At 43.3% G+C, this 24,123-nt stretch overlaps 1 protein-coding gene across 1 annotated transcript in view; it reads left to right on the top strand.

Moving 5' to 3' along the window:
* LOC107194977 (muscle M-line assembly protein unc-89) overlaps positions 1–24,123 on the top strand; it is a 36,883-nt gene that overhangs the window by 7,228 nt on the left and 5,532 nt on the right. Inside the window, exons 4-29 of the mRNA XM_015584705.1 lie at positions 2,774–2,896; positions 2,986–3,156; positions 4,119–4,200; positions 4,720–4,815; positions 7,997–8,089; positions 10,632–10,796; positions 10,864–11,001; positions 11,461–11,926; positions 12,538–12,738; positions 12,951–12,989; positions 13,770–14,015; positions 14,136–14,277; positions 14,365–14,756; positions 14,963–15,867; positions 15,957–16,536; positions 17,769–17,900; positions 18,416–18,520; positions 18,949–19,421; positions 19,536–19,938; positions 20,644–21,046; positions 21,128–21,311; positions 21,384–21,684; positions 21,758–22,336; positions 22,399–22,823; positions 22,894–23,657; positions 23,744–24,042. Coding sequence (XP_015440191.1) covers positions 2,774–2,896; positions 2,986–3,156; positions 4,119–4,200; positions 4,720–4,815; positions 7,997–8,089; positions 10,632–10,796; positions 10,864–11,001; positions 11,461–11,926; positions 12,538–12,738; positions 12,951–12,989; positions 13,770–14,015; positions 14,136–14,277; positions 14,365–14,756; positions 14,963–15,867; positions 15,957–16,536; positions 17,769–17,900; positions 18,416–18,520; positions 18,949–19,421; positions 19,536–19,938; positions 20,644–21,046; positions 21,128–21,311; positions 21,384–21,684; positions 21,758–22,336; positions 22,399–22,823; positions 22,894–23,657; positions 23,744–24,042 — 7,907 coding nt within the window. The remainder of the gene's footprint in view (positions 1–2,773; positions 2,897–2,985; positions 3,157–4,118; positions 4,201–4,719; positions 4,816–7,996; positions 8,090–10,631; positions 10,797–10,863; positions 11,002–11,460; positions 11,927–12,537; positions 12,739–12,950; positions 12,990–13,769; positions 14,016–14,135; positions 14,278–14,364; positions 14,757–14,962; positions 15,868–15,956; positions 16,537–17,768; positions 17,901–18,415; positions 18,521–18,948; positions 19,422–19,535; positions 19,939–20,643; positions 21,047–21,127; positions 21,312–21,383; positions 21,685–21,757; positions 22,337–22,398; positions 22,824–22,893; positions 23,658–23,743; positions 24,043–24,123) is intronic.

The following is a 24,123-nucleotide window of genomic DNA, read 5'->3' as shown; positions in this document are numbered from 1 at the left end:
TAGAGTAAAGAGTGTTGGTAAATACAGCTGGTACCACTGGATTAATGCAGATTTAGACATAAGCAAATTTAGTAAAGATGATCCGAGTACTGACTGGAAAGTGGTTACCTTACTTCTGCGTTCGACTGATCTTCCATTGAATGGGATCTTTGTGGGAAGGAGTCCCTTCGTTGATGGCCACAGTTGATACCATTGTATCTATAGTCTCCTATATTAACGTAAGAGGATCTATATCCTTTTTCGACACCGAATTTAACAGAATAGATGATTACTTATTACTTTACCTAATCACATTAAACCATCCCAACGAAAGAGTTTCACCAGAAGGAGTACCTACACTTATAACATCAGAAACTCTCATTTCTAAATTGAACCAGAAGTGGCCAAACCTCCGTCTTTCAATGTGTCATATAAATCATCATCGAACACTATATTAAATCACAAGAACAGAAACCGTAACAGCTGAAATCATCACGATTCAGATCATCTTTCGAAGGAACCAGAAGATCACAATCCAAGGCAATCTGGACGAAGATCGTCGACTGAACCGATGTTGAACTCCGAAAACTTCGCCAAGGGCGTGTCATCGTTAGGCCTCAAGGCTGTGAGTGTGACTAAAATATGGTCCCAACAGGTGCGAACCGAGCAATAAATTACGCTACCTCGACCGTCACTCTTAAAACGTCACTATTGCTTTCGAATTCGTTGGTATTGGAGATGGACGACGCGGTTACGAAGAGTCCGAGCCAAGAGAAGTTCCCCTCGATGCGAACGTCGGTTCAACGATCGAACAATAACAAGAAGCATCGAAGAAAGGTGGCGGGCTCCATTGAACAACGAAGACTGGACGCGAGCGCGCTTTTACATGGGGACTCGCACGACTAAATCCGTGCACGAGATATAGCAACGACAGGTGCTCCGGTCAAACAGTAGCCCTGGGGCATTATGTTAACGGCGCGAGCCAATGAACTCGTCGTATTTCAACCTTACGGATTATACTGAAGACGACTATTCGGTCATTAATGTATATCGCTGGTTTTCTGATTCCGTGGAAGCGCTTCGCCTGTTTATTAGATGGCTGTTATGCGTCCTTATTATCCTCGTCTATCGGCGGTTGGTGGGAATGTAACTAGAATTATCGACCGTCTGTTTGATCGCACTTATTTTATAGAAAACACTTTTATCATAATAAAATTATTATATGGTACTTATATACTAAACTCATCAGAAATTGGGTTCTGGTCAGAAACTAGGTCCGCAATGGTAGTTACTTCATGGCGAACGACTGTAGTCCATAGTATCGAAAGGTTTAAGGATGAAAGCTTGAGTAACTATTAAAACCTTAAATGACTATTACTTAAGGATAAAAGTTTGACAAAATACAAAGAATAGTGATTCTGAGTGCCCTATCCTAGAATGAGAAGCCCAATTATATTCTGACCGGAGAATTTAATCTTTGATACCAGGACAATACAACATTGTTTGTAATATTAATATCGATGATGTTTCAACTCGAGTGGACTCCAAGATAAAACTGACCGTGTTAATTTACGACGACGTTAATGAAGATGAAGCGTTTATAAACGTCCCTACGGCAATAATATCCCCGAGACACTTTGCGTGATTGGCCAGCGGCCAGAACAGTTGCAGAGTCGATAATGTATAAATCGTGTTTCGAAAAATCAAAATTGACGCATCGCGAAAATTGCAACAGCGTAGCGAAATCCCGCAATGATTTACGAACAGTACATTTCTAAATCTATCATCATTTTCTTTCGTCCTGCGCCATCGTAGGAAGTGCCGGAAGATCTCGAAGGAGACAAATTTTGGAGAACACCTCCACCGATTCGCAAACCGAAATGTCGCGCAGCTAAATGAAATTCGGTTGCATAATTTAACGAGTTAACTGGTTACGTTCTATTGGCTCGCGGACCGGTAGCCGATTCCGAGGAAGGTGAAATATCGGCCAGTTCTGAAAATAAAGCTCGAGTAAAGGTGAGGTTCAAGCTGAGAAACGTCGATTCGGTGGTTTGGCAACGACGACGTTCAATGGATCGCGAGTTATTTACTATCAGCTACGTCAGGACCGTCACATTATTCGAAGAATTTTGTGTCGTTCCTAGTAACTGCAGACAACGTGTACAATATTTTGTACAATTTCATCGCATCTAGTATAAATAAATCAGAAACTTGCAAAGCTTACGTGTAAATTATTTTGGATCAGAATAATGGCCGACTGAAGAAGGATTTAAGGTTAAAATTCCGCCATATTGGTTCAAAACGGACGCAAATTGTTTCTTATTCCGGAAGCAGGCCAGGTTATGACTAATTTACACGTAAAATCGTTGATATGAAAATACCTTCTCATTATATTCCAAAGAATATATTTGTTGGCGGTCTGTTCAGCCCATTAGGCCTTGAATTTGTCAGTACCATTTAAAGTGGACTAGGGGGATATTACTGGCGACGGACACACGTTTCGACTAAATTTACACGAAGTTGTGTCCCCGTTTTGTGAAACAACCTGTATAGAGACTTCTATATTCTTTCAACCCCCTCCCTTTAGTTCACGAACAATATATCTATCAATCTTTGCATATTTTTACAATCTGATCTTAATTCTTTAACTACAAACTGCTCGTTGCTGAGATGAATTTTGGCCCCCACAGACCTCCTTTGCCACAATTTTTAATGTTAACAATTACTAAGCTTCTGCTTTCTTCTCGTATGAAAAGAAACATTCAGTTTAATTGAAATTTTTCTTACCCAATAGAGTGTACGTTCGTACAGCAGATTCAAAGGAAGGATGGCTGCCCATGTCGATACTAATGCAAACCGCCCTCAGCGAGGACACAGCGATTGGACACCGACCCGAGGACTCGCATTATCGAAGAGAGTGAGTTTTATTAAAATGATCGAGAATATGGAAGAAATTCCATCGAAGGTGGTATTGTTATAAACTTATAAATGTTTGATTTCTCGTAGGGCGGTAGTGAAGGAGCTGGTCGAGACCGAGGAGGAATTTGGCAGGGACCTTCAGCTGGTCGTCGAACGTTACTTGAAGCCGCTCGACAATCCGGATGTCCCGCGGATCGTGCGCGACAACAAAGACATCATTTTCACGAACCTGAAGCAGATCGCTGATTTCCACAATACGTACGTATAAAGGACGCGTTGGCAAAAGATTGGACAAGTTCACTGCGACACTTCTAAACAGACATTCATCACAAAAGAAACGATCTTTGTTCATTGTTTTTCGAAAAGATACATACATAGCAGAGGCAAGCCCGGATTAAGATTTTTTTGTAGTCCAGGGGGTCCCTTTGCTAGACAAAAATTGAAATTTATTTTAAATAAAATTAAATGACATTTGATCATAACGAAATGGAAAGTTCAGAACGGGGCCCCCCCTGGAACTTGGGGACTACAGCCCCCCCCCCTAGACCTCCCTTGATCCGGCGCTGGGCAGAGGACACAAATTATTGTATTTATATTTTTTTTTGTAAGCAATGAATGTCTATTTACACCCATAATTCGGTAGGGAACAGACAGAACCCATTCACAATGATCGGTACAAAATTATAAATAGATACATACACGACACGCATCGCACACGTTCGTCAACGCACGTTTCTTTCTCTTTAGATCGTAGAGCAAAGTGGCGTAAGTCCGGTAATATAGTCGTGTGTGTGATCGTGTGTTCCGTGGTAGTGATGTGAGCACGCTTTTTCATTGACCCCGAAATTCATTCTTTCAACGAGAACGACAGTTTTTGCATAGTCAGACAATTGTCGTGGCTCGTTGAAAAGTATTCAGATCTTACCCCCCTCCCCCATTTACCAACAGGCGGAATAAAATATTGTAATTGACTTGTGTCTCATTCCAGAAGTATTTAATAACAGTATTGCAGCATTCGTTGCGTGTAACACCTTGTTATTTAATCAGCACAATAGATAGTCTCATGGTGCACCGAATTGTAGAAGATTAACGATCCTGACCTATCGTTCGTGTTATAATTGCACCCCTAAATGTCGCACTGAATCGAAGGAGGACGTGGCCCCCGGCTCGTAGGCATGGTGTGTGGTTTAGCGTTGAAAATTAATTCGTACCTTACATAGATCGTTCGGCAGGGTGTTGATCGAGGGCGTCAAGTACTATGCGGATCAGCCACGTATGCTGGGCAAGACCTTTCTACGATTGGTGAGTCGTGTCAAGAAAATTAAACACAAAGTTCTCTTACCCGAAATAAATAAACACTTTATACAATTCAAATTAGATAGTCTAAGATACATGAAAGTATTGGTTTCATTTTGGATCACAAATGAATCATTTTTCTTATTGTATTTAACCCTCGGAGTACGGACGTTTTTAATGTTCGTAGAGACAGTGGTGTCTGGGTCCGTTTGAAACCCTACGCTTCCTTCTTTTTAAACATACTTTCGAACGCAATCATGAAAAAACACCTGCCTCTTTTATATGACTAAATACGAACAACGTCTAGCTTAAATTGTATTTACAAATGGATAAATTAGATACAGCTGTTAAACTGTTGGGTCCAAACGGACCCGGTAACCGTACTCCAAGGGTTAATTACGTAGTGGGGCCCCAGTGGCTGAGATATAAATTCTTATGTATTCAGTGATAAAATACTGTAATCGATCGGAAATGTTCGACTGGTGTAATAAATTTAACATTAAAGTTCATTCTTCATTGAACTAGGAAAGGGACTTCGACAAGCACGTGGCCTACTGCAGGGACGAACCAGCTGCCCAGGAATTCCTGCAGATGAACGACTCCGTACGAGAATATTTTGAGGTCAGTCAACAATCTACAAAAATAATATATTAAAACACTAACTCAAAAAACAAAACTTCAAATGCGTTACAGACAAAGTTTCTTGAAAAGCAAATTTCGTGGAACGAAACCGCGAGTCGGTAAAGAAGATTCCTGTCCGCCATCTTGTTAGTTCGCCGATTTGACGACAGCTACCATAGCGCCACGGATCTTTGCCCCCGATTCGAAAACACATCCGTTTTCCAATACAATCTCGGATAGACCGTTGGATCTTTATTTCTCTACATCTTTGAAAATAGTCAAAATTTATTATCGTCACACGCTAAAAGATCCATATAAAATTGTAGTTTTCGTTAACTATTTATATGGAAAATTTATCTCTTTTTCTTGTCACAGTGCGAGTAGGAAAATTGTAGAATTCACGTGTGACGAAGGACGCCTTCCAGTTCCCTCCATGGTTGTTGCGCACGCGTTTTGTCCATGCGAATCGGAGGAAATTTCGCGATTACGTAACAAGCGGGGGTAAGCGGGCGTCTGTCCAGACCCCGAAATAGCTCGGTTTATTCTTAACGCGTGGAACATCTTTCGCTCCTCTTGCTTATGCACGACAGTCTCGCTTCGAGACGCGTGGCCCCGGAAAGAAAAGGAAGAAAGCGCCGCACGTTATCGGCCGGTGACGTCGCGGTTGGCTGTCATTACACGATGACAGCGTAATCCTCGCTCGATGATGGAGTCCTGCGTTCACCACTGTACGCTATATACGGTGTACGGGGTGTTTCGAGTTTGGTACTGCATAATTTACGGCCGTATTGTACACTTTAGGGCCGATGAATAAAAAGAAGCATCGGTTCCATCAAAATAATTGAACTGAACAGTGAATTATGAATGGCGGTTTCAATGGGAAATATCTTCTAGACTTTTCGTTCGAAACTAAGAATAGTGGGAGTGGAGTAGTAATAACAGAATGGTAAAATTGTTTATTTCTCCAAAGATTATTTAGAGTAGAGAATAAAGTTCTTCTATTTCGTATACTTTATAGAGTTCTTCAGTTCTAATCTCTAGTATTCTTGAAAGATTCGATACACAGCATTCCCATAACTTCAACTGAAGTGTGCTTATAGAGTGCTTCTCGCGGGTTGATCATTTTTTTTTTCGAAATCTCTCTCCACTCGAAATTTCGCCGAAACATTTAGATTTGAAATCAGTTATCCATAACACGCGAAGACTGTGGGTGGCCGGATCATTGCTGCAACCGTTTTATTATATCGAAGCCTGTTGTTCGCCTTTTTCTCCCCGTGATTCGCCTCGTTATTTCGGGAGGTTTGACTCAAAAGATCGACGAAATTTTCGTGAAGACTCGCGGAACCGTTTTAATGATATAGATATTAAAATTAGACCGGTCGAATCGTGTCTGGTTTCAAACGCGGTCGCATTAAGTGCATTAGGGGACTCTCGTAGATTAGCCGTGTTTACGAGACGGGTTTCCATTTTGTCGCGTAGTTTTATTTGGATTCGATTTACGTTTATTTCGGTCACGGCTATTAAACACGCTCCGACATGGAAAGGGCGTCTGTCCCGGGGCGGGCAGGAAATCAGGGGATGCCGATTCAGCAGCGATAGGGCGGTTCATACGTCTTTCACGACGATGAACATTACTCTTATCCGACAGAGGACTCGCTGAAACAAGATTGTAGGGGAACCTGTTGTATCTTGGGTACATTTTTTTCTGAAAAATCTTAAATAATTTGCACACTTTATAGATTGTATATAGTTTATTTAGAAAGTTTCAATGACATTTTCTCTTTTGGCCAGTAAAAACGCGTTTTCAGACCACTGTGCGTCCGTGTTGTTTTTGTGCGTGGTCAGTCCACGAGTTCGTCCGGCGTCTAAGTATAGCCGTGGCCGTATTGGTCTCCTGCCGGGTGATTTTCGGTAACCACCGACTGCGGAGGAAGAGAATCGGCGGAAGAGCAGGGACCCTGGGTCCAGTCTGCGACCAGCCACGGTGTCTCTTCATCGAACCAACGACTCGAAAAACACGAACAACAGTGTTTACGTCCCTTGACCTCCGTTAAGGTGCGTCTCCGCCCTTCCGGTTGATATATCGGTAACCGGTCCGCGATCTCCGTCGATAATTTATCATCGGTCGTCAATTCGTCACCCGATTTCGTCTTAACGGAAAATCGAATTCTTCGACGATTTTTGTTCAGGAACGTTTGGTGTCTTTTTAAACAGTTTGTGCGAATGATTTATTTCGAATTTTGGAAGTTTTAGTAATGTTTGGGATTAAGTGTAAAATCGAGATTGAGTTTATGTACAATCTCGATTGGAACGGTGAAACGATGACAGTGTGACATTAGTGATTGCTATGCTGGATCTTTGGAAGGGACGATTCCTAGATTCGGAATTTTTCGCGAGGTAGCCGTTGCAGTTTCGAAGAATAATTGTCTTAGAAGAATAAATAAGTCTTCGTTACGTAGACGTTTTATTATCCATTGTTCTCTCGGGTATGCTCGTAAACGTTTCCTCGTGTTTGTTAGGCTTACCGTTTGACTGATTGCGAATAGTTGCGTGGAAAATCCAGTCTCATCCAAAAATACACGACTCTTCATCTTGGTGTCGAATTACAGTGACGGGCAACACGTGGATCGACCGTGGAAATTTGTAATTCCAATTCCCGTGCGATGGAAATCGAGATCTTGCGTCTATTTTCAGAATGAAAGCTCGGTGTATTTAGTTCGGAGAAAATGGTGAAATTGCTTAAGAAATCGTACGCAGATTTGAATAATTTATCTCTATTATCGACTAGTTTGCAGAAACTGGAGTTCAAGAAAAATTTATTTACCATATTAATGGTTCTATCGGATTCCAAATAATATAAAAGAATAATCAAATGTTATTGCACATTTCAGTATACTGATTTCTAGATTACAATGTATTCTGTGAGTGCCTAAAATATCGCAGTCCATTTACCACTAAACGACAGATTTTGTGCACATATATCATTCATGAATAATTTTAATAAACTCAGTGGTCTTCGATTAACTTTTCGTGCTAGTCTATGAAAATTTTAATTTGCGTAAACATTCAAAAACCAATTACTCAAGACTTCTATTTTAATCGAAATTCATAAAGGAAGAGCTATTCATCAGTGAAATTAAACACAAGTTCGAGGAAGTTTAACGTAAGCTCGTGTTTGCAGGAGCTGAGCCAGACTCTCCGTGACGACAAAAGTCTATCGGAACACTTGAAGCTTCCGATACAACGCATAAACGACTACCAGCTCCTACTCAAGGTACGATTCCACTGGAAAAACTATATTTTCACCCTTCGTTCGTCCCATTCCTGGCTTCCCTGTTCCGAAAAAATGAGAACCGATTACCGTCGCCGCGATACCGAAATCCAAAATACATTTCAAGGGTGTTTGACAGAAATACAGCGTGCCGAGTATATCTTTTGAAAGGATTCCAGCAAGTTATGCATAAACCACCCGCATATCTAATCGTCATATAAAGTTGCCGTTGAAATTCGATAGGGCCAGCCCCGTCGCCTAATACTTTATGCTTCGTTTGATATCCCCCGAGGTTTCCATAGATTCTCCTCTTCACGTACTTTGTATCACCTGTATGCATCTATAACACGGATATTGTTATTTATTTACGTACAATTTAATAGATCGTCCCATCACCTGGCACGAGTCTTGTTTTGAAACGGAAACACGAATCTTTGAGAGAAAATTTAGTTTATACAGCGTATGTTTTATTGACTGCTGCTTCATTAATGTTTCAAACGATTTAGAATTATGGAATAGGATACTAAAAGTGTTACAAGGTAAATTTATTTAAGAGATAAATAGATGCGCAATGTTTAATAGTAATTATTAGAAGTGGTAGTAATTACAAAAGGATCTTAGGACGGTGTTTGTTAGAAAACCTGGTCTATATAATTTCTGTTCTATCAAACAGAAGGATTTTCATTTTTACGGTATTTTTTATGAATACTGACCTGAATAACAGTCGGTATTTTAGGGCGCTGCGTGAAATGTCAAGTCGCGGGACACGTCAATAAACGGAATTTATACGAAGAATTAATTTGACGGCGGCCAGACACGACGACCTGTAAAATCCGCACGTGACCTATATCCGTGCTGAAATTTCAATCTGTCAGACGAAAATAGCACGCGGCGCTAAAATACTTCCCGGTTCGCCTTGAAATCGCATGCCGTGCGGATTAATTGTTGCGTGCCGAACTTTAATCCCTAACCCCTCGAGAGCGCGCCACCCTCTCGAGTTAGAGGTTACTCTTTCAAAAGGATTTCGATTATTCGACTTGCTGTATCGACCACCAGAGAAAATTGATTCGCCATCGGTACAGTTGATTAATATCATCACAACTAGTTAATCCCATTTAGTTACCGTGCAAATCTCTGACTTGGCGTACGAATCACTTTGATTCGAGACTGGGCCAGATGCCCGAAAATAATGAGAAACACGAGTTGCTATATACATATGTAGAAGACTATAGATCTCAGGAAAAAAATAGAAACGTAAAATTCATTAACATTTTTTTGAAAATTAATATTCTAATTTTATTGAAATTAGTTTAATGCAGTTCTACTTTTTCTATAACATTTTACCGACTGGTAGCTTATTAATAGGGTTTTTGGCTTCAGCACTTATGAATAAGGAGCCTATTAATTTACTTTTTAATCTGGATGGAGGAGAACATTGTTGCAGTATCAAGGCTGTCGTTATGTTTCTCAACTGTAAGTTGTTACGCGACTTAACGTTGGGTCAGAGAAAGTTACTAACATTTTTACGGTATTCGACGAGTATACTCGTCATAAAGAAATTACCACTTTTTGAACAATGACAACTATACTCGTCATGTGAGAAAATAAAATACGTTTTATTATAAAAATTGAAACTTTAGTCAAAATTGCAAAGTATATTTCTTTTATTAGAATAAAGAAATCAAATAGGTACAAAATTTCCAAAAAAAAATTCCACCATTAAAGGGTTAAATCGCCGCTGATTAGGTGGTACGTTCATTTCTTACAGAAACAATTATTCACAATTCGCCAGTTGAATTGGACGAATAAATGACAAGTTAGGAGGTGACTACGATGTGCCAAGAATACATGGTTCCGCTGGTACGACACCACGTCGTCAGACCATCCGGAATTCGTACGCCTCGATACCACCGTTTCTATCCCATGATTATTCCTGGTGGATATAGATCAAGGAAAGCCACAGAGTTCGACGAGGTGTAGCTTGTAATACCGCGACAGAGCGTTTCTTGGTGGTGTGCGAACGAGTGGGCGCCAGTACGGATTTAGCGAGCTAAAAACGGGTCATCTTCGCGACGCGTTATCCTTCACCCCGTCCGTCTATCGTGGAAAAACTTTATCTATTCTACGAAATGAAAAAAAAAAGAAGAATATCAAAATCCATTGTCCCCTGATACTGACGCCATGTTTCTTGATCCTCTTTGATTCTTGCGATCGGTTATTTGATGTTGATCTTGAGAATACTTCTCTCTGAGAATGAATTGAAATTTCTTGAATCCTTGGAGCTAACTGAAACACTAAAATTTTCAATATTCTTGAAGATTTGAAAGTACTCAAATTTTCAAGGTTTTTGGAGATTTCAAAGTACTGAAATTTCCAACATTTTTGGAGGTTTTGAAGCATTAAAGTTTGTAAGACTTTTGGAGATTTGAAATTACTAAAAGTTTCAAGGTTTTCGGAGGATTCAAAATACCAAAGTTTCCAAACATATCCGAAATTTTAAGTTTCCTCTCATTTTTAATAATAAAGAATTCACGGTCAATTCCAGGAGCTGGTGAAGTATTCGACCCGACTAGGCGAAAACTGCGACGACCTCCAAAAGGCTTTGGAGTTGATGCTAGGTATCCCCCACAGGGCAACGGACAATAAATTCATAAGTAATATCGAAGGATACAAAGGAAATATCCATAAGCTTGGCAGGCTACTCACACACGTTAGTACATTCTAATTGTCGATCAGAATTAATTAGACTTCTATTACATACTATCTTGAATTCGCAGGAGTGGTACACAGTAATCGATAAGGACGGCAAAAGCAAGGAAAGGTACCTGTTTCTGTTTAAAGCTCGCATACTCGTCTGCAAAGTCAGACGAATATCGGAAGACAGATCTGTGTTCGTCTTGAAAGATATTATTCGAGTGAGTAATTAATCTTATCGTATACCTTTATTTAAACGACCATTTCGAAAGTTTTCGATTATCCATAAAATTCACAGTTTAACCCTTTCGCTCCCAGTGTTGCCATATGGCTACGTATTTTAAATTGCGAAATAAAATATTAGTATCATATATTTTTTCATATCCGTGAGTATATAATATATATTATTATAACTGTAATAAAAGTTGCCAACGAATAAAAAACAGCATCAAACAGTTTCAAAATGTTAAAATGTTTTTGTGAATCGTTTATAAGTCATGTAATGTACACAAAAATACAACAAAATATTTCTTTGGTAATTTTTAAATAATTTGGGAGTGAAAAGGTTACGAAAATAATGCACAAAATTTAAAGAAAGTTTCTCTTCGAATAAGTAATCTCAAAGTTTTTCAAGCCATCCTTGTTCAACTCGAATCTTGGTTTAAAATTCGTGATTCCAGTTACCGGAAGTAGAGGTGAAGGACCATCCCGAGGACGTACGATCTTTTGAGCTACACAATCCCTCGAGTCCCGCCTATCCCATCACTTTGGTAGCCCACAAGGATCCAGTGAAGACTTACTGGCTGAAGGAGATCCGACAATACGCGAGCGATGTGGTAGCGCTCGCCGAGCACGCTGCTGACGATCTACAATTGACCGAGGTGCCAGAAACGAAAGAAGAGATAAAAGGGAATCCAGGAAACCCCGCGAACCCAGCGAATCCAGGTAATCCAAAGGCAGAAGCGAATCCGGGACCAAAGAAGGAAGGGAATCCAGGACCTGAAGAAAAGGTTGCGGAGAAGAGGGGCAACCCGAGCAATCCAGAAAACCCAGATACCAAAAAGGCCAAGGTCGAAGAAGAGACCGCAGACATGTCTCGAAGATACTCAGCGAGTCGATACAGCAGCTCGTCCAAAGTTGTCGAAGGTAGAGAGTGAATATATGGTCTCGATATCGGTGGAGAAAAAGAAATCGGTCGACTCTTCCTGGCGACTGCTTTGATTACCTAAGTTACCCCAGGGTCTTTTGACGATTTTTGTTCTTCTAATTCATACAAGGGAAGGACCCCAACTGTTCGACTTCCGATTCTGATCGAAATATTAGGTGTAGACATTAGATAATTTGAAAGATAAGAATAGAACTAACAATGCAATGTAATTTTCAGTCCCATGCTTCGGGGGCTTCAGAAGCCCCGTACCATTTCACTATTCCATTCGAGTGTCTGTGTGCTGTGCGTCATCACGGTGTCGAACGTAGTTTCTGAAAGCGGAAACTTTTATGTGAAGTGCGCCCGAACCAGCGTGATTTTCGTAGGACACCAAGACCCATAAGATGTTAGGTATATCATTAAAATTATCAAGTGTCTACATCTAATATTTCACATATATCATTAGGAACCTGTATACTATCGTCTTACAAAAGCCCGTTAAAATCGAAGTAGGACTGTTTCCTTTCCTTGTAAAACGCAAAATAAAGGTGGTTGTTGCGCTTTACCGCTGGCAATATGATTACACGAACGGTGACATCGTTTTCTGCAGAGTATTCTTCAGTATCCAGTAGCCGCAATGGCGGTGTATCCGCATTCGCGGAGTCATCCAGCAGCGCGATGATGATGGAGAGCAGTTCTTACCAAGGCGGCAACGTGTCTTCGGTAGAACGAACGAGCATGTCGAAGATCACCGAGGGCAGCACAGGGAAACCCGTGTTCGTCAAAACGATCGAGGGATCCAGCGTTGAACGTAAGTGAAACTGACAGTTATAAAGTGTCCGAAAAGCTGCCCTGTGAGTTTCAACGAAACTCTTCAATTATAATCTGAGTTGTGGACACTACAAATACTTGTTCCTTAATTCCTAAGATTCTTGTTTAATGTTCGTTGAACACGATTTGTACTGTTCGAGGAGTGAAAGGAAAACCGAGCACCGGACATAAGACACATTTTTACTGTTCTAGAGATACCAGAAAAAAACGTGGAAATGATACACGCCGTAGGTAAAGTGACAAGCCTACTTATTCTGAATCATCCACTTTACTGCTCACTTCTGTCTGTCTCTCAATCTTCTATCGTACTGTGTCGTTGATATATCTCTATGTTCTTCCGGTATCTTACAGCCAGCTGAGTAAAAACGCTTCTACCACGTTCCACTAGGCGGTTGGTTCAGCTTCACTGCTAATCCTAGATGTTGTCGATCTGTATCATCCATGTAAACACACTACACACATTCTCCGCACACTTGACCAACAACAGAAACATCATTCTGCAGACTCACACATTTAACGCGAACTCGCTTTACTTGTCTATCTATATATTTTTTCCAAGTAGCAACTATTTTTCTATTGAATGTTTTACTGTCTTCTTTTTATATCGATATTTATCACTCGGCCTAATTTTATATAGAACACTACATGTTTTATTCCCCGAATTTTAAGTGTTGTAACAGCTTCTCAGTATCGATTAAGTAGAATAGAATAAGTACCAAATTGTTGGGTAGATAGATCACTGTAGTATATGAGTATAAAAGATAATTGTATATTCATTGAGACCCTTCCACTGTTGTATACGCCGATCAAAGATCCTGTACTGCAATTTTGATCTCTGCTTCACTCAATTTAAGAATCCTCCCCTTCAGTCTATTTTCTAAAGTACGAATACTCTTGTACATAAACTTGCATAAACTTACCAGGCAAATAACAAATTTGCCCATAAAATCTAGTGTCCCATATATCACACATTATCATTATTGTGTACCAACTGGCTATTCCTTGGCACAGCTGGAGAAGTGGCCACATTCGAGTGCACTCTGCAGCACACCGATTCCACGACGCTGGTCCAATGGTTGAAGGACAATAAACCATTGGAGGACAGACTGGCAGATCGCGTGACCGCCTCTGCGACCGGAAAGACCTTCAAACTCACCCTCCAAAATGTCCTGGAGTCGGATTCCGGTATTTACATCGCTCGAGCTATGAACAGTGAGGGCCAGTCCACTTGCACAGCTCAGCTTGTGGTCCAAAAACGTGAGTTTGTTATTGAAAATTGTACTGGGATTCATATTTTCTCCAGATAACTCAGAAACTACTGGTTGAGTTTGATATTTAAGTGATTCTTTGTCGTTTACATTGCATTGTTGATCACAGTGACACCAGAGGAGAAGAAAGCAAGGGCAGAAGCCAACGCCCCCATCTTCCTGGTGCGTCTGAAGGACACCGAGCTCCTGGAGAACACCTACCTGCGCTTCATGGTTAAAGTGAAGGGCGATCCGAACCCTGAAATGAAATTGTACGCCTGTAACCACTTAATAGCTTATTTTCTCGATTCCCAAAATGATGTCCTATAATAATGTCTTCTAAATTCTATTCGTTGTAGTTATAAAGACGACGTTCCGATCGATTCAAATCATCCTCGCGTAAAAATCATCACCGAGCAAGCGGACAAAGGATTCTACGAACTGGTGATCGATGACGTCCAGAAACAGGACGCCGGAAAGTACTCGTGCACGGCGAAAAATCGATTCGGCGAAACCTCGTGCGAAGGAACGGTGACGGTAACCGACGACAAGATGCTTTTCATGCCTGACAGTTTCCTCGAGCCTGGAATGGAGCCTTCGTTCACTTGGCTGCGCGATGGGAAACCGTTCGACCCCGAAGAACGATTCAAGGTCCTCTTCCAGGACAACGACGACACATTGGCGCTGGTGTTCCAACATGTCAGGCCGGAGGATGCTGGCCTTTACACCTGTGTGGCGCAGACCACCACAGGTAATTGGCGTAAAATGTGATTCTTGATAGTGAACTTGGGATTAAATATTTTAGCGGATTTAGTATTTAAGAACCTACGAAAACGATGGACCTAGTTTAAACTCCTTTCCTAGTTGCCTAACCCACTTAACTAGGGGATTCTAATAGGGCTCCAACTTAGTTCTGGAGGTTTCACAAATATTATATTCAAACGATCAATCACGTAGGCAATATCAGCTGCAGCGCCGAGCTGACGGTCCAAGGAGCAGTGCATCAGCTAATGAAGGACCCGGAGAGGCCAAAGCTAGCCTCAGAAATGAAACATTCAGAGGTGAGCGCTGGCGGCTCGGCGATGCTGGAGCTACAGATCAGGGGATACCCTAAACCAGACATCAGATGGACGAAGGACGGGCATGAGATCGTTGCTGGTGGAAGGTATAAGTACCTCTGGGAGGACGAAGAGTCGATGTCCCTGGTGATCAAGAACGTCACCGCGAAGGACGCCGGTGTCTACACCATCAAAGCGAAGAATGAACTGGGCGAGGACGTCACGCAGATCGAGCTGATCGTCAAGTCCGCTCCAAAAGTGATCAAGAAGCAATCGGACGTGACGGTGATCATTGAGGAATCGGTCACCATGACGCTGCAGATCGAAGCTACCCCCGCGCCAGAAGTGAAATGGTACAAAGACGGTCAGGAGATCAAGGAGGACAGCCGAATTAGCATCGTTAAAGAGGAGAACGATCATTACAAGCTGACCATAAAGAACTCCAGGCTGGAGGACGCGGGATCTTATTCGATCGTAGCTCGTAACGATGTCAATCAGACCACGGAGATCTGGAAGGTGAGAGTTCTCAGTCCACCGAAAATCATCAGGGGCTTGGGCGATGCTCAGATCCTCAACGAAGGAGATCATCTTACGTTGTTCGTGGACATCGAGTCCAGAGTACCGCCATCTGTCAAATGGTACAAAAACGGACAGGTGATCACGCAAGACAGTCGCATCAAAATGATGAAAGACGGTAACAGGTTCGCCCTGAAGATCATGGGTACCGTGGGCGAGGATGCCGGGGTGTACAAAGCGGAAGTATCATCGGATCACGGCATGGTGTCCGACGAAACGAAGGTTCAGGTACGCTTCGCAAATGCTGTTTCAAGTTCCACATGAACATGAAGAACAGCACCTGATAAAGGTTTCAAATTCCATTGTCAATTTTACAGGTAAAAGGCATCCCGAGGTTCAAAACGCAGATGACCGACGTCACGGTGAACGAGGGCGCGACAAACGTGGAGTTCGTCGTGGAAGTGGACGGTTACCCAAAACCAAGCGTCCATTGGTACATCGGCGACGTGGAGATCACAGAAAAAAAGAAGGAATACACTCGCACCGAGGAGGGCGACTACTACAAGCTGACGATGTCGGAGGTCAAGTCGGAGATGAAGGGAAAGTACACCTGTATGGTGAAAAACGAGTACGGTGAGACAAGGAGTACCTCGACACTGACGGTGAACTCGAGGCCAAAATTAATCAAGAAGCTCGCCGATCAGAGAGTGAAGGAGGGAGACACCATGAAGTTGATATTCGAAGTCGCTGGCACACCGGATCCCGAGGTGAAATGGTTCAAGGACGGGCAGGAAGTGTCAGCGGACGCTAGAATCAAGATCACCAGGGACAGCAAACGTCAAGAGAGTTACGATCTGACTGTCACTTTGGTGAAGGGTTCTGACGGAGGTGTCTACGAGGTTAGGGCCGAGAATGAGCTCGGTTATGTAACCAGCAAGAGCAAAGTGATCGTCATGAGTAAGCATTCCTTTTCTATTTCAGTATTTCTCGACGCTTTGAGCTCGATGACAGTTGGTCTTATTTTAAAATTTTTCTTCTAGACAAATTGATTTCTACCTAGTCATCCAAACTTGTAGAGTCAAATTTTGTCTAATGCCTGTTATAAAGTTATTACTACAAGTTTTATGCAAGATTTGCTATAAACACCTTGCGCACACATTGGCAGCAACATAGGCAGCAAATTGGCAGCGACATATGCAACAAATTGGCTGGCGCAAACCTTGTCCCGATTTTGTTCTCAATTTGACATAGGTCATGTTGCAAGACTTTCTGCCAATTTGCTTTACCATTTTGTCAGCTGGTGTTGCCCACAAAACCCAAGTCAAATACAGATTAGATGGCTATGATTTTTTAGACAACTTTTGTCATTTATTGCTGGCAATTTGCTGCAAATCTTACGTAAACTATTCTAAGTGAAATTTGAATTATCATTCGATGAATTTTCATGATTAAAATCTAACGAGTAGTAGCGACACTAGCGCCACTCCGGTGACTTCAACGCATGGTTAAGAACTGTTACCGAGCTCTCAGTGTCAATTACACTTCAATTGTTGCGCTGCTCCATCGTGGACCTGCACTCTCGATGATGTTCTGATCTGTTAACACAAAATACTATGTACCAATGAAAAAAAATTCACAGAAGAATTTTCCAGAGTTAAATGAATCGATAGAGCAGCTCTTCAGATACGTAACGTGCCCGATGTACACGATTTCTTAATTTTTAATTTTTGACAATCACCAGCGAATCGTCGTGTTTTATCAACGTGTTCAGTAAGTACCGATGCAAAGATACGGTTTCGTTTTTCGGTTTGTTATTCATCGTAACCAATGTGTACGAGAGAAAGCACACAGTCGTTTGTCACAATATTTCCAACGGAAGTTTGATTTTAACAAAAAACCACGGAGTCCAAACGGAATATACTAAAAGATCGGCGTCGCACACCAGACCCTTGACGCGGAACCACTTTGTTTGACTTTTCTCGTTTTTCTCTCTGTCTCTATCTCCACGTGTCTGTTAATTACTTGTCTCTCCTCGTGTCTCACACAAAAGTATTCTCTACGACGTACCTGTACGATTTTTTTATGTGTTCCATCCCCGTTTTTTTACACGTTCGTTTCGTTACACGACCAAATCCGTGAACGATTACTGTCGAGACCCGTGTCCCAATGTGTACATGTAAATTCCATAGCAAAAACGGAAGAGGGCGTCGAGGAAATGCAAAAGGAGATCGTCGAGAAGATCACAGTCGAGGAGGAGGAGAAAATCGTGGAGGAGGATGTCGAGGCGACGCCACAACAAGCTGAAGAATCGGGACCGGAAGGTAATCGATTATCGATCTGAGAAAACGATCAGTAGAGGCGTAAAGAGGCCGTTAGTTTGCAAAATACGAGTGAGCTGTACATATTATAGAGAGATATTTGAGTACGCTGTAGAAAAACGCTTCGACGGCTGTAAGAACTGTGTGTCCTGTGATCGACGCGATCGTCGTGCGATTTTGGTAAGAGGTTACATATTTCGAAACGTGTTCCGGGCTTTTTGTATTTTGTTCACGCTCTTACACACCGTGTACACTTTTTTACAACCAAGGCGTACACAAACGTCGAAACGTTTGAGCCGTAACTTGAGCACACACCAGGCTTCAGACGCGTTTGTTAACCGTTTTTGTTTGACACACACACACACACACACATACACGTTTTCTTTTTTGATTGTTCACCGAAATTTTTGCGATCGCAAACGCAAGATCGATCTATACAATGATACTCTTGCCGGTAGCCGATATTGTTTGGGGGGTAGATCGTTGCCGAAAAAACTATGTCTGAATGTAAATCTCAGGTCGAGTGAAACTGGAGACACAAAGCGTCGAGGTAATACGCGGCCAGGGTGACACGATCACGATCTCCGTCGCCTCCACGACGACCCACGAAGCAATACTCACAGGTAATATCGCACCTCACCCCTGAATAGGGTCAGTCATTACAAAGTCATTTACACAGTTCGCGTAACCATTCCTCTGAGTGTGGATCTTGCGACTGGATGAAATGATCAAGAGTTACGAAACAGAAAAGCTTTTAATAAATAAAAACAGAACCGTCCACCGAATGCAAAGAAATCTACAAAATCTATTTTGTCTTTCATTCAGTCGCAAGGTCGCCATCAGGAGAGCAAATAACGCCACACCGAACAATGCTTTCACGAGTCTCAAACGGAGTAAAAGCGGTCGTGTGAGTGGCAAAAGAAAGCTATCGATATAAGATAGCCAAAAGGCGGGCTGCGAGTTCCTCGCTGCTTACGGTGGCTCGCAGCAAAGGTCTCTCTCTAGTAGGTTTTTAGTCAAAGGTATTGTGTACGAGCCAGACCGTTCGCAGGTCCCGACGAGAGCCACACGATCAGCAAGATGACCGCGACAAAGGTCGAGTGCCAGGAATTACACAGTGACGGTCCACGCGTCGAAGAAATAGCCTCGTACAGTTACACGGTGCAAGAGGAGTCCAATCAAAAGCCACAGAATGGTGTCCTGATAGAGGAATTCTCGGATGCCAGCGAGGACAATCGTGCTAGGCTTCTGGTGAACCGAGGAGTCTCCATAGTGTCCGTCTCTGACGACGAGTCCACCCTGAAGGCGATCTCCAGGGACGTCAGCAACGATGATATACAATCTGCCGAATTATCAGAAGATCTAAAGCTGGTGAACGGATCGTACGAAGAGTTGAATGGAAACGGTCTTCAGGAAAGGATCCTCGACGAGGTGAGACCTTTCAGAGGTACCCTGTTCACGGAGACGATCATTGAAGAACGATCTGTAGAAGAGACACCGTCCGAGAAAACGATCCAGGAGACAGTAAAAGAATCTGCGACGGCTGTCCTCGAAGATGGACTGACCAAGCACACTGCTAAAACAGAAAGAAGACCCTCGTCGGAGAAGGTACACGAGGAAACGCTGGATCAACCGCAGACTCCCACGATCGAGGAGAGCAAGTTGAGGAAACAGAGCTTAAAAATCGAACGAACGAATTCGATCACGCAGAAGGCGGTCGAGAGCAATCTGGAGGAGCGCAGAGCGTCCGTTCAGAATGGTCTGTCGCGACAGAGCTCGAAGATCGAAAGAATGGACTCCAAAGAATCGATCAAGTCCATAGAGAGATCGTTGTCGAGGCAGAGCTCTTTGAAGGCTACGCTGAGCGCAGACGAGGATGTCGACGAGGAGCTCGAGGCGCTTCTAGACCGCGTTAAACGGCAACGCAGCGTCCTTGATGATATACTCGAGAAGGAATCTAGCAGAGACTCAGGTAACGAGTGGATTGCCCCATCGGCTGCGAGAATGGATCTTTCGGATCGACGCACCAGAGTTACTCGTCGTTATTGCCGCTTCTTGTCGATTATACTGGCTGCTGGTTTCTATGAAACATTTCCCTCTTCTGTTTCCTCGCTGACTCAGTATTTCGTCTTAACACTTCCATTCATGTTTTTTTTTTTTGTCTCCTGTGCACGTTAAAGATGAACGTTGAAAGCATCTAACCAATGTTTAATTCACTTCAAGGATCATAATAACCAATAACAATAGGACACTGTTACATATAATCTTAAAGAAAACGAAGAAGACATACCGGTTCTCCAACAAGTAAGTCTGTGGAATTAATTAGAATTTTCTCGGCGTTTTTGAGTTTAATCTGAAACCAACACTCACGGCTTGCTCAACAGGTCAGTCAAATTCTCCCAGAGTGGTATTTACAATTGGTATTACAAGGTAAGTTGGTAGTAAGAATGCTAGAAGAATTGAAGATATTTAAACAATTCCATTACACTTTACCCTACTTGGCGTGCCGCCATCTTGTTTCCTTCCAACGTCACGGAAGATACAGCCGGCAAGCATCCTTCCAGAAGTAGTAAAATTTGTCTAGCATTCGAACACTGTAACCTTAACAAATTAATGTATAACAAAGCAGCACGTGACGAGATGCGCATTAGCTGCACGGCTAAAAATAGGAAATGTTTAGAAGCAACACACCCCTTGAAACGTTCTGGTTAGACAAACGAATCTCACTTTTTCATTGTTTACGTAGCGCCCCCTCACATCCTCAGCGCGAGTCTTTCCGATCGAACGATCTACGAGACTCAGTCGGTACACTTCGAGATCAAGGCGACGGGTCTGCCGCGACCGGACGCCAAATGGTTCAAGGATGGAAAGCCTTTGCGTGGGGGTGATCGCGTGAGGATCACCGGCACCGGGGAGAATTTCAACTTGGAGCTGAGCAAGGCGATCCTCGAGGACGAAGGCGTGTACACGTTTATGCTCACGAATAAACTTGGCGAAGACACCGCTGAAGGATACTTGACCGTCGGAACCGTCGATGATCTTAGGAGACCGAAGTTCACCGAGCCCCTGCACGACGTCGATGTGGCTAAAGGAAAATCTGGGGAGTTCACTACTACTTTCACAGCTGATCCTATTCCTGAGATGACGTGGTAAGTGGAACTGATGATTTCTAGACATTATACACCGTGCAATATCGTGGAAGGTACTTTAAAGGTAATTCGTTTGAATAGGTACTTCAAGGGCGAAGAAGTCCCGCCGGACGATAGCCGATTGAAGTGTACCGTACGAAATAAACCAGCATCCGATAAACTGACCGAGACCACAATTACCTTGGGCGTTCCAAAATGCTCCGAGGAAGACACTGGAGAGTACACGTTGAAGCTGAAGAACAAATACGGCGAAGCCGAAGCCAGCGTTAGTAATGACCCTATTATTTACGCGAAACGAGTCGTCATGCTTTATTTTACACAGAATATCGTCCTTCAGGCTTTCCTCAATCTCCTGTTACGGCCGGAAATCCAAGAATTCAAGGACATGGTTGCGCCCGTTGGAGATTCACTCCAGTGGGAGGTCATCATCGTGGGAAACCCAAAGCCAGACATCACGTGGTTGAAGAACGGAGAAACATTGGAGAAGGGGGACAGGTTCGACTTCGAGGAAGATAAACGGAATAATAAATACAAGCTTATCATTAAGAGCATCGAGGTTGAAGACGGGGGAGTTTACACTCTGCAGGTTAAGAACTATCTCGGCGAAGTGACCGCGCAGGCGACGCTGAAACCTCATAGTAAGTATCGTCATCCTCTTGGTTCGCTGTAAAAGTAACCGAAGATAATGAAATATATTATAAAATGTTACAGCCGAGTCACCAACCTTCTCTAAGACCCTCACCAACGTTGATTGCAAGGACCGTGATGACCTTGAGTTGAAGATCCGAGTGACTGGTATCCCAAAACCGCAGGTCGTGTGGCTAAAGGACGACCAGGTCATCAGGGAAGACAGTCGTCACACGATAACCACTCACGTGGACGGTATAGTGGACAGCACCTATTCCATCAAGACCTTCTCGCACAGTGATGTTGGAACCATAAAATGCCAGGCGACCAATGTCGCCGGAAGCGCTCAGACTAATTGCCAGTTGAAGATGCAACTGATCACACCCACCTTCGGTCAGACTCTGCCAAGATCACTGGACGTCGACGAGGGCGAACCTCTTGAACTTAAGGCCAAGGTGGATGGCAGCCCTATGCCCAGCGTCGCCTGGTTCAAAGACGGGGAGAAGATTGTGCCGGATGAGCACGTGAAGATCGAGTCCCTTCCGGATGGCAGTATCAAGCTTACAATCGATTGCGTGAAACCAACCGACTGTGGAGCTTACAAGTTGGTGATCTCTAACTCCACCGGTGACCACACTTCTCTGTGTGCTGTGGCTGTCAAACGTAAGTATAACTTTTACCGTTGATAATTTGATTTATTCTAATAAAACTAAACGCAATTGTAGCCCAGAGAAGAAAACCATCGTTCTCGAAACCATTGGAGGACACAAAGGCAGTCGTTGGTCAGCCTCTGAAACTGGAAGCTCAAGTGGTCGCCGTCCCGAATCCTCAAGTGCAATGGTTCAAGGATGGTATACCGTTGCGACAGGCCAAGGAGATATATTTCATGAACGAACCCAACGGTTTGATCGGTCTCAGGATCGACAACGTTCGGCCAGAAGATGCTGGCACTTATTCTTTAACAGTGTCCAATTCCCTTGGTGAGACCACCGGGTCTGCTAAAGTGGAAGTCCAAGAAAAGGAGAAACGACCAGAATTCGTGACAAGTCTTCAGCCATTGACGGTGGTCGAGGGCTTCCCGGTCAAGATGGAGGTCAAGGTGTTGGGAAAACCAGTACCGCAGCTTCAGTGGTTCAAGAATGGAGAGGAGGTGCGTCTGGATCTAATTCTATTCGTAAAAGTATAAAATTGTTACTACAGTATCTTTTGTATATCCACAGATTAAACCCGATGGACAACGTATAAAGGTTATCAGCCTACCAGACGGAAGTCAGGCATTGATTATCGATAAAGCTACACCAGAAGATGCAGGCGAGTATCAGGTGATCGCAGGTAATACAGAAGGCACATCCTCCTGCAAGGGTACCATCAGCATCATGGGCAAGCTTCAACCGGATGTCCCCGAAGAGAAACCTAGCTTCGTGAACCCAATGAGGGACGTATACGTCGAAGAAGGTCAGCCGTTGAATCTGTCCGCTTCCTTCGTCGGCAATCCCGTGCCGGACGTGAACTGGACCAAGGACGGAGCTTCTGTAGCGCCCTCGGATCGTGTGACAGTCACCTGTGACGGAAAGAAGACCGAGTTAGAGATCAATCCTTGCGAACCGAAGGACGCGGGTGTCTACGAGTGTCGTGTGACCAACCCACTGGGCGAGGACTCGACCAAAGCTACAGCCAACGTTCGAAAGATCTACCAGTCACCGAGCTTTACCCAGAAATTCACGGATCTTCAACAGTTGCCTACGTTCGACGCCAAGTTCCCCGCGCGAATCACCGGCGTCCCACGACCAGAGATCAGCTGGTACTTCAACGACAAACCGATTTCGCAGGACGATGACAAGTACAAAATAAAACGAGACGGAGACGCTTGTTGCTTGTACGTGAAAGACTGCACTTACGACGACTCCGGGGTTTATAAGTGCAGAGCGGTGAACAGAAGCGGAGAGGCGGAGTGCGTGGCCAATTTGGCTGTGGTTGATAAGATGTATGTAATTTGTAAGAATTGAATTCGTTGTTCTTCAGGGTTCGTCCCCTCGAAGTGGTTGTACGGAAATTATTCTTCGTTTTCAGAGGAAAGATGCAGAAGGTTGAACCTCCATCATTCTTGAAGAGGATCGGCGACTGCGAGGTGTACAGAGGAATGCCAGCAAAGTTCACCGCCTGCGTCACAGGCTACCCAGAGCCGGACTTCGAGTGGTACCGTAACGGCGACCGAATATGGCAGACAGACAGGATCAGAATGGACCAAGAAGGAAGCCTGTTGCGCCTGACCATAGCCAACATCGACGAGTTGGACGCGGGCAAATACGTTCTGAAGATCGTGAATCCTCACGGTGAAGACTCGTGCACCGCGGAATTGATCTACGAATGTAAGGATTTTACTTTGAATTCTCCACCCTGAAGAATTATTCAATTCCTCCTTGGTTACATTCTTTATCTATCCTCGAATT

This window comes from Dufourea novaeangliae, unplaced genomic scaffold (assembly GCF_001272555.1).
Source record: "Dufourea novaeangliae isolate 0120121106 unplaced genomic scaffold, ASM127255v1 scaffold8, whole genome shotgun sequence".
In the NCBI taxonomy this organism is placed as follows: domain Eukaryota; kingdom Metazoa; phylum Arthropoda; class Insecta; order Hymenoptera; family Halictidae; genus Dufourea; species Dufourea novaeangliae.
The sequence above is the reverse complement of the archived record's forward strand: the minus strand, read 5'-3'. Positions and strand labels throughout refer to the sequence as shown.